At 32.9% G+C, this 10633-nt stretch overlaps 1 protein-coding gene across 1 annotated transcript; it reads left to right on the forward strand.

Moving 5' to 3' along the window:
• Positions 1–2814: 2814 nt before the first annotated feature.
• LOC106330482 lies at positions 2815–7559 on the forward strand. Its single transcript, XM_013768938.1, has 12 exons — positions 2815–2824; positions 2959–3061; positions 3410–3446; positions 3545–3614; positions 3719–3823; positions 3930–4056; positions 4154–4236; positions 4321–4374; positions 4494–4564; positions 6835–6994; positions 7316–7402; positions 7492–7559. The coding sequence occupies exons 1-12, from the start codon at positions 2815–2817 to the stop codon at positions 7557–7559; spliced, it is 975 nt and encodes a 324-aa protein (XP_013624392.1).
• Positions 7560–10633: the final 3074 nt, after the last annotated feature.

The following is a 10633-nucleotide window of genomic DNA, read 5'->3' on the forward strand; positions in this document are numbered from 1 at the left end:
TTTTATTTTTCGGAAGCCATGTCATCAATTTCAGTAGCCATGTCATATTTGTTTTGTGAAATTGATTGTAGAAAAGACATGTGACAAAATCACTCGCAAATATACTCTAGGGGTTTGAAATGTTATATATATATATATATATATATATTTATTTTATAGATGATATATGAGCTATTACCATATTTTAAAAAAATTTACCAAAAAGTAATATCAATATTAAATGTAATATATGAATTATTACCATATTCTAGTAAGTTTGCCAAAAATATAAATCAACATTAAATGAAATTATGAAATTATCCATGTCATATTTTTTTGGAAGTCATGTCATCAATTTCAGTAGCAATGTCATATTTATTTTGTGAAATTGATTGTAGAAAGAACATGTGGCAAAATCACTTCGCAAATATAGTATAGGGGATAAGTACATTACCAACATATCTATTTAATTATTTATATTCAAAATTACCTTTTAATAGTAATACAATTTTTTGAGGCTCCAAGCCTATGCTTGATTGGCTTGTACTCAGGCACGACCCTATCATATAATTGTTTACACAAGAATTCAAGTTATGAATCGATAGAACATGTTAATATATTTTTCTTCATCTACAAATATGATATAGTTCGTTCATGTTATAGTGTTTATATAAATTGATTGTTTTAACATATAGTCATCTATCACATAGGGGTTAGCGTATTAATCTTTTTGACATATGATATATATGTCGGTTCATCTAAATGTTTCATAAAATGTGCGTATTAATCTTTTTGACATATGATATATATGTCCGTTCATCTAAATGTTTCATAAAATGTCATGGGATGAAAGATTATAATATTCTCATAGCTTAAGTGAGATAGTTTTGTCTTTCGATTTTTTTTTTTTTTAAACACTGGAATTTCATTAACTTTGGAAAATTACAAGGATGAGAATATGAGATACGGTTTTGAAATACAATTGCCGGCAGGTTCCAAACCTCCGGAGACGAAGCTCCAAACACGGAGAAACGAAGTCCCAAACACGGGAAGATTAAACAAACCAGAACAAGGAAACAACCGTACTACTATCCGCAACAAAACATCGACCATTCTTCAAGAAAGAGCACAAGCACAAGGACCATAAGTTCAGAGAAACAAACAGACCTAGGAATAAGCTTGAGGAAGAAATCAAACCCGTCCAATATACTGACGAGAAGAAGGAGAGCCTGCATCCTTTTATATTGCTACAACATCAGACCATCGAGCCTAGTTGAGCCACAGGAGGTGAACCGGGAACCAAACCTTCATGAGAAAGAACATATTTCTCCTTCAGAGACGAAGCAAACCTACTTGAAGAACAGCTTCTCTCTGCAACTAGAACGTAGATGATACTGAAGAGACCAGAACATGAGGTACACTTGATGCTGAGAACCGACGGCGACAGGACATGAGAGCACCCCAGGACTAGGCTGAAGAGAGACATACCACATGCACCAAACGGACTCGGAAGGCTCTAGAAAGATTTGGGTAACGAGATAATCAGATCTAAGGTAAAACCCAGACATGCAACATCAATAAACCAGAAATCAACAAAAGCTTGAAAGCAGAAACGGAAAAGGAAACCGAACTGCTAACAAGAACTCTCAACAAGGTCGATGAAACCCAAGAGGAGAGAAATCAAAAGAAGAAGATAGATTGATGAAGTGGGATAGATCTAACTACAAGAGAACACAAGAAGAAATCCCGACGGTGACACCAAGGGCGCGCCACCGCCGGAAACCACAAACTATGGCGGAGAAGACGAGAGGTTGTCTTTCGATTTTAGTGGTATAAAGAATAAACTGCAAAATGGTTAACTAGATATGGGAACATACATAAATGCAATTGATTAATGTACTTTATAATAAGATAGATATATCAATTATACATCTAAATGTAATATCTTTACTACGAAAACAAACTATACAATATGTAATAAATATCGATCCTTACTGAAAATTCTAGACAATGAACAAAATTATTCCACGTAAATATAAAGTTAAATTTATATGATGTTTTGTTTTAATACGAAAAATAGATTAATAGGTTTTTTTAACGCTGATTTATTATGATTTTACAATTATGATATGAGAAATATTATGAATGGTGTAACGACTGCTCCGCTGTCTCCGACATGGACCCAGTGAAATTGAATTCTCCGTGAAGATGCGGAGTACCAACGGCTAGACGGTAAATACTATATGCCTTATGAAAACCTACACCTAACTGCATCATCTGAGCCGTCCTATGAAGATCCACGCCTGACCAAATTTACTTGTACCATGTTGAAGATCTATTGTAAACCTTTCTTTCGTAGTATACATAATTGTTTAATAAATCGCTCTCTCCGGGATTTGAAACCTAGATTTCCTATAATTTACAATACATTGCATAGTCTGGGATTCGAACCCCAGACATGAGTGTAAAAACCTTTAAATCTTAACCAGTAGGCTACGGTGCTTCCACAGTAGATTAGTTATTTTTATTGTTATGATAAATGGTATATGTCAATTCTAATAGGACCATTAAAACAACTTAAATGACAAGTCGACAATTTTTTATAGTAGATAAAAATAAGATTCTAAGTTAATTGATTAGATTTCCTCATGAAACCAATATTCAATACCAGATTTTTTCATGCATCAATCTTTTAAGACAAATATAATTTTCCCCTAACACTCCTTTGGTTATAAATACACAAAATATTACCTTACATTCTCCATCTGTAACGCAATCTAAAAGCTTCTCGGAAACGAAAAATACCCTTGAAATATAAGCAGTTATCTTGAGAACATGGCTCTTGGTATGTTTTTTATTGTTTATTGCTTATACTTATGCTGTAGTTACGATAAAAGTTGTTGAAGCATTTTCTAGGATATATATTCAAGTTTGTAACTGACTATATAATGAATTTATGTCTTGTGAAAATATTCACAGATAGTAATGGGATTGCATATGGAGTCACTAGGCTTGTTCGTCCTAGAGGAACCCACAAAGCCACTATAGTTTGGTTGCACGACATCGGGGAAAATGGCGACGAGTAACATTCTCGCATTCATTATTCGCGTTTTTTTTTTACATATGCTCATTTATTTTCAACAAACAAAACATGATCTTAAGTTTTAAACATGATTTAGAAAAGCTTCGAGTTTTTTTTTTGTTTTAAATGTAAGAAAACTGAAATTGAAAAGGATGTTTAAAAAAAAATAGATTTCGGAAGGTTCTATAAATAAGAATTTCAATATTCTTTTAGTGCCAAAGAATAATAAGTATTAATCTCTTTTGTTCCTTTCCTCACAGTCTTTTTTTTTTAATGAGAATTTAACTCTTGTTTTTCAATGTTTTTAAAGTTTGTTCCTTAATATATATATGTTAATTCGTTCTGCAGCTCAGCTCGGTTTGTAAGAGAGTTGAATCTTCCAAATGTACAGATCCGTGAACATGTTTTTCATAAATCTGTTTTTATTGCCAAATGGAAACTTGGTCGAAATTTCTAATTGAATTTTATGATGGATATGCATAGATTAAATGGATTTGTCCTACTGCTCCTACACGTCCAGTTTCTCGCTTGGGTGGAGCGGTAACCACTGCTTGTAAGATCATCAGTTAGCTTTAAACTTGAAATTACGTTATGTCTTCCAAAACTTTTAATTGAAAACCAACAAGATTGTATTTACAATATGTTTGTATGAACTAGGGTGCGACGTCACACAAGTTTCTGAAAACATGGAACATGATTTGGCTTCTATCAATACTACATGTGTGTTAGTGGCTAACCTTTTGGCTGGTGAACCTGCTCATGGTAACCCATATCCATCTACATCTAACATGCATAGTTTAGACTCTATAGTATGCATCAAATTTATATATCAAATGTTACTAATCCTTGGTTTTGATAGTCATGAAAGGAGTAGGAGGTCTCGGCCTGGGTGCAGCGCAAGCTCTCTACTTTGCGAGTTGTTATGTGGTTGGAGGTATGCGCGATATGGGCCTAAACGCTGTTGTAGGGATCAACGGCTGGCTACCTGCCTGGACGTAAATATTTCTACTTACACATTATTCCATTTTTTTTATATTTCTTGAAACTAAGTTAAATACCATTTAAACATGGAAACTTAAATCAACCTTGCAGAAACTTCCTGTACCATATTGATTCCCTCACTGTGTCTGGAACTCTTGCTGCATCGTTACCAATCTTACTTACAAATGAAAATTGTATGTGTAACAAGTTATATTATCATCCATTGAGATAACAATCGCAAGATGATATTGACTCTTCTCGATTATATTGTGTTACAGCTATGGTTCCCATCCAATTTGGATGGCTAAGTGAACAATCCCTTAGTAGGGCTGGTATTCCAGTCACGTTCAGACCAAACGATGGGTCTAAAACTTCACTTTGTTTTGGCTTTAGTTTCCATTTGACCTTATTTTCTGAAACTGATTTTGGGGGTTATGCCAAATATATGCAGGAGGGATCCTACAGCTATTGGAAATTGGCTCAAAACATACCTCCAGCTCTAGGACTAACGCTAGAATTCTCGTAAAGGAAGAAACTGGAGGGAAACACTATGCACAAAATTTTAGCAAAAAAAAAAAACACTATCGTACATTATAAAATATTTTAAAATACTATTTCTTTCTTTGGCCTTTGCTATTCGTAATCATTAGTGGATATATTCTACGCTATAATATTTTACAATAATAGAAATTTGTTTATCCCTTTCATGTTAGACCATCCCCGTTAGCGATGCGGGGTGGAGTTTGCCACATGGGTTTTTCTTTTATTTTTATTTTATTTTTTTATTTGTTTGTTTAAAAAAAAAAATATTAATAAAATAATCAATTGTGGGTCGTCACGTGTCGTGGGACCCACGAAAACAGTGGTGAACCGCCTCTTGCAGATGAACCCCGACGAGACCAGTCCATTAAGCTCACAATATTGTATTATTTTTTTTTTTTGGGAGTGTGTGAACTCCTTCTTAAAACTCTCAATGCGCATATGCTCTAATATCCTAGTGAGAGGGATCTATTTTTATCCTAATCAAGTTAATATTTAATTTATCTTCAACTTTTTACAGTATTTATGTTTAAAAAAGTCATATTTATTTGTACTTCAAACAACGAAAAACTTAGTCATATTTATTTGTACTTCAAACAACGAAAAACTTTATATTTAGGCGATCGACATATAATATGTTTACAGTATTTATGTTTAAGGCTGTAATACTAATTGCACTACTTACAACATATAATATTCAAGGGATTTTTGGTTTGATGACAAATAACGAAATCTACCAATCTAACAATATCAAAGGGGGATATACTCAACTCTTAACCTATCCACGTCAGCATAGAAAATCATCCAATCAAAATGTGCTACCTCAACTTAACTTCTAAATACTACCGTAATCATTTTTCTCGGATCTTTATCGTAGAAGTCGGCGATCTATCTTCCTTATATTTGTCGATCACTATTCGTTCCTCACAATCTCTTTTAAGCGATCCATCTTCCTTGCTAAATATGTTTACAGATTTCTTCATGCATGCATCAAAAATCAGTTACTTTTTTCACCTCATATAATTTCTGCAATCTCTTTTTGGTTTGAGATATCAGGGCTTTGCTTTGCTTTGCTGTTCATCTTACAAAGCAAACAACAAACGTAGATTGAGAAGGCTTATGTCTATAGATTGACTCAGTGCAATCCTTGAAGATTTAAGATCAGAGATGGCGTGCAATTTCCAGGTAAACAGTAAGGGACCTTCTCTTCTTTTAGATCCTGTTTTTGTTGTTTCTTTTCTTATTGAAACAAGCCAGTTACACATGCATACGTGAATGCCGACATCATTATATTATAAACCTATTATTCTTAATGCCATCTCCACTGTTTTTTATATAGATCAACCAAAAAAAAATCATTCCCATGCTGTGTCACGGTTGAAAGCAGTTGATAGGAAGAAGATCAAGGAAAAAAGAGCAGAAAGAAGGTACTTTGTGGTTTAACTTTCTATTTCTCTTTATATTATAAAACTAAAAGCATTGAATCTGATTTGGGTGGTTTCTCTTTGTTTCGTTGCAGTTGGGATGTTGGGTTCACTTTAGGGATTTTTTTTGGGTCTAGGTAATTTTCTTATAATTGATGGTTCATAGCAATGGATTTTTGTTTGAGGATTATCTCTACGTTCAATGTTTTTTCCCTTTTGAAAGTTTTGTAACCTTGAGCAGCAAATTTTTCCTTTTGCTGATTTATAGAATTTGTTTGTGTAAAATGATTTAGCACAAAGTACTTTCGTTTTTGCATCTTGATTTCATTGTTATTTCGTCTGTGCATACTGTTTGTGTTTGACTTTCAAGAACAAGTTGCATAATTTTGCTGGACAACACTCAGATGTCCTTGAGAACTTGAGTCCGAAACTCAAAGAGGTTCTAAGAGAGATCGATCCAAGTGAGTCATTCTTCCAGCTATATAAATATAGACAGCCTTTTAAATTATGGTATTTGGTGGAGTACATAATATCGTATACCTTTTCCATTTTCATTTGGGGACCAACAATATGAAATGGAATCAAAGCTTTTCGAGAAAGCTTTAGAAGCAAAATATCAGAAGTGATATTAGCCTTTGTATACCAAGGTATGCAAACGATTTTTGATTCTGTGTGTTCTCTTCTTCTTTTTGAATCCCACATGCCTATAACTTGAGGTGTTATAGCAGTAGATGTACAAAAGAATAGGGCTTGCAGGCGTTAAGGATTGGATGATGAAAAACCAGAGTAAAGAAGATAGAGATGACATTTAATGATATCATTTCATAGAATAAGGCTTACAACGGACTGAGGACAAGACATGGAGGTTTGAAGTGCTCCACCACCACCTTTGATATTCATTTCGGGGATATCATTGTCAAGAACGTTAGCCATCCAATCCTCATCGGCCAAGAGTACGTACTTCCCTTGGAACCAATGCAACAAGCAGGTAATGCATTTTTAGTATTCATTTTGTTAGAAGACATGTCTTGGGCTCTTGCCAGTATAATCATTAGCACCTAGCGTACAATATTTCAAACTGTGTTAGGGTTCTACAAATATATTATGTTGTTTTACCTTAAATCATTGATGAGGATCCACCATTTTGATAGAGGTTAGGAACCTGATTCTGTAAACGACACAAAAATGATACATACATGTAAACGTCAAACTCAACAGTTTAGTTACAAAAACCTTTCGATTAATCACGTGATAACCGACTTACACATTATCTAGATGTTCTGATTTTTCTCATGTCTTCATATGTTAGATTGTCTGATGTATTTGCTTGCTCCGTGGCCTTTTAAATTCATGGTTTTGTTCTATCAGGTTGTGCTTAAGATGTTGCCAGAGATGGGTACGTTGAAAATATTCCAAAGTTCATCGAGGGAGTGAGAGAACAGATAAACTTAATGCTTGAAACTACATGGTTCTATTTTGGATTAGTAATGAGTCTTTCTATCAATATTCTTATTCTCATCCCCTTGAATTCTTTGGAAGATGAAGATATCTGATTTAGAATTGTGTGTCTACAAAAAATAAAATGATCTCAAGACGAAATTATCAAAAGAAATTGCAGCTGAAGTATTGTCCACTGTTGGAAGGACAAGCGAGGTATGCTATATCCCGTAGTTCAGGCTTTTACTAAAACTAACACACAGATTTACCGTTTAGTGAAAAATATTCATGTTTCCTATAAGCACATGTCATAGATCAATAAAAAATATAAATTCATATTTTTTTATTTATATACAATCTAAATTTTAATAGTAATGAAATAGAGAGAATAAAATATAAAAATAATAAATTAATACTATAAATTATCTTTATGTTTTGAGGTTTTTTATTAAAAATATAGAATATATTCAAATATATTGTGTCAATTATTTATGAAGTAATAAAAATAATTGATATAATAATTTCTTTTAAACTTAGTTTATGTGTATTTTCATAGTTTTAACATGAAATCACTTCAAAATTATAATACATTATTTTAATTTTTAAATCATTTATTTTTAGTCCCAAATTTTATAAATTTTTCTTATATTTTTGTATATATATGTATATATATATATGGACATACGCTTCCAACACGTATCCGTTTCCTAATTTTTCTAAAAATCTCGCTTATGCACTTCCATACGTTTCCGCTTCAACGTACATATTTCTGTTTCCATATAACATAGGTTTAGAGCAGTTTGAAACTTAGATGGCTCAAGGGTATGAATTTTACATGCATGCATGTGTACATTCATGTGAAAGAGAGACATGGTTGATGAACCAAAAACGCCTTCATTCTTGACTTTGATACCACTCTAAAGTAAGCACGCTTTAATGTACTCTACAGATTTCAATAAGCAGATATGTTTTTGACACAATCCATCTTCTTAGGTGGTTATGGCCTTTCTCAGCGTTAACTCTATTTTCACTGGAATATGAGGATATTAATATATGTGCATTGCTAGCCAAATAAACTATGTTCTGGTTTTCTTATCAATAGTGTTAGTGTTAGTAAGGTTATGTGGTTAGTTGCGACATCAACAATAACTTTCTAAGAACAGATGTTACGCGGAAAATACAGAACAAAGCTAAGAGCTTGATTTTCTGAATGTTTTCGTTTATCATCCTCAGACTAAGATTTCTCAGCTGTTTGTTTGTCTCAGTTCCGTAGTAATTTATTTACTCTTTAATCTAGGAGACTAGGATATAACATGCGTACCGGCTGTTTGTTTTGTAGTCTTACTGGTCGTTTCCATTGATAAATTGAGAATCATGATCCTATAGTGAAGTAAGATTTTCTTGGGTTTGCTAAGGATTATTTTAGATGCAAGTTTATGTTGATTCTAAGGTTTTTGCTGAATGCATTTAAATCAACAGTTAAATTTTAAAATGCATATTGGTTGATTTTAAGATTAAAACAAAGTTTGAAATATACATTAATAAACCATATTTTAATAGAAACTCAAATAAACTAGACAAAATAATAAATGTACTTTAGCTAAGATTTAATTTTTTTTTAAATGTTCAACATGCTTACCAGCTTATATGTATTTTCTAAAATTGAAAATAAATACAAATTGAATTTTAATAATCTCAAAATTGTAGTCACCAGAACAAAAAAAGACTTAACAGATTTGTCAAATAATTTATAAGTGTAGTTAATCTAAGTATGAAGATATATACTCAAATACAAATTATAAAATAATTTAAATTTATCTAAAATATATGAAAAAAACCGGGCGTAGCCCGGAAAAATCTCTAGTACTACTAAAAGGGGATTTCCTGAGTTTCTAGCAATGCCGCGTCAAATTTTAATTCAAGTCATGCAGTTTTAATATATTTGTCGCGTCAGTTTAACCTAGAGTGATTAAGGTGAGTGCCCCTTCAAGAGGCCCAAATTGGAAAAGTATAATGGAAGAGGCTTCGTAATGCCCTTTTCCGTGTTGGATTGCCGAAGATGACCCTCCGGGTCTGACACATGAATCCCGCTTATACTGACACAGCAGTTCGAGAAGATTTCGTGCAGGTTTTGTAGGGCCTGTGCAAAACCGTTAGTTAGACCGTACGTAAGTTCTACTCCACACGTTTGGTTAGGGTATTGAGTCGACTGTTTGGACAATATGTTCGAGATGGCGTCAGTAAGATAAACCTCATGTTGAAAAGCGTGGGCGTGGAGGGCGATTACGCGGCAGCGGAGCGCTTAGCGGTGGCCAACCGCGGCGAGTTTGTCGTAATCGGTAAAAAGAATCTGGTTCATAAAAATATTTCAGTTTTTCGAGTTTTAAATGCTCAAAATGGAATAGTCCATGTGAAATCTACAGTTTCAATGAAAAGAAAGTAATAAAAACGCAGCATTTAGGTTAGTGATGATAGATATATGATGACGGCCATGGTTAAAATTGCAGAAAACCTAGGCGACAAATAGAGGAAGAAGAAAGCTTAATTACCATTTTGGCATTCCTTAAAAAAATATTTTAAAAAGACTAATATATATCAAATTCCACTAGACCACAACAAATCATTGTTATACTATTGGTATTCCGGCGCATAGCGCCTGGTTCGCGACACCAAAGACCTCCGCCCCTCCATCCCTTGGATAGAAGGGCATAATTTTATCATTTTTTATATATCGATTTGATCTGTTTTATTATCTAATGAGTTTAAATTATTTTTCTGATCCATGGAATAGTGATTAATGATAATAGTGTATTACTTTGTTTTGAAGTTGTTTAGATCAAAGAGGAATAACATAAGTGATTTTCGTTGATTGATTCAATAAAAATAGAATAAATAGATGATAGTTTTACCAAAGTAAATATATTGATTGATTCAATAAAAATAGAATAAATAGCTGATAGTTTTACCAAAGTAAATATAGTTGAATTTAAAATCTATCTATATATATAAAGTTGGTTTTTTCCCTTCTTATGACATGTGGAAGGGGGGTTTGTTGACATGTGTCCTCATGTTTTTTTTTTTGTATTTAAATTGTTCTTCTTTTAAATTATTGCAATTTTCTCCATCAATTTCTAATTGTGTATTATCTAATCCTTCTCACACTTATTGGTCTCTAAAATTCAAGAAATAA

Source organism: Brassica oleracea, chromosome C3 (assembly GCF_000695525.1).
Source record: "Brassica oleracea var. oleracea cultivar TO1000 chromosome C3, BOL, whole genome shotgun sequence".
Classification (NCBI taxonomy): domain Eukaryota; kingdom Viridiplantae; phylum Streptophyta; class Magnoliopsida; order Brassicales; family Brassicaceae; genus Brassica; species Brassica oleracea.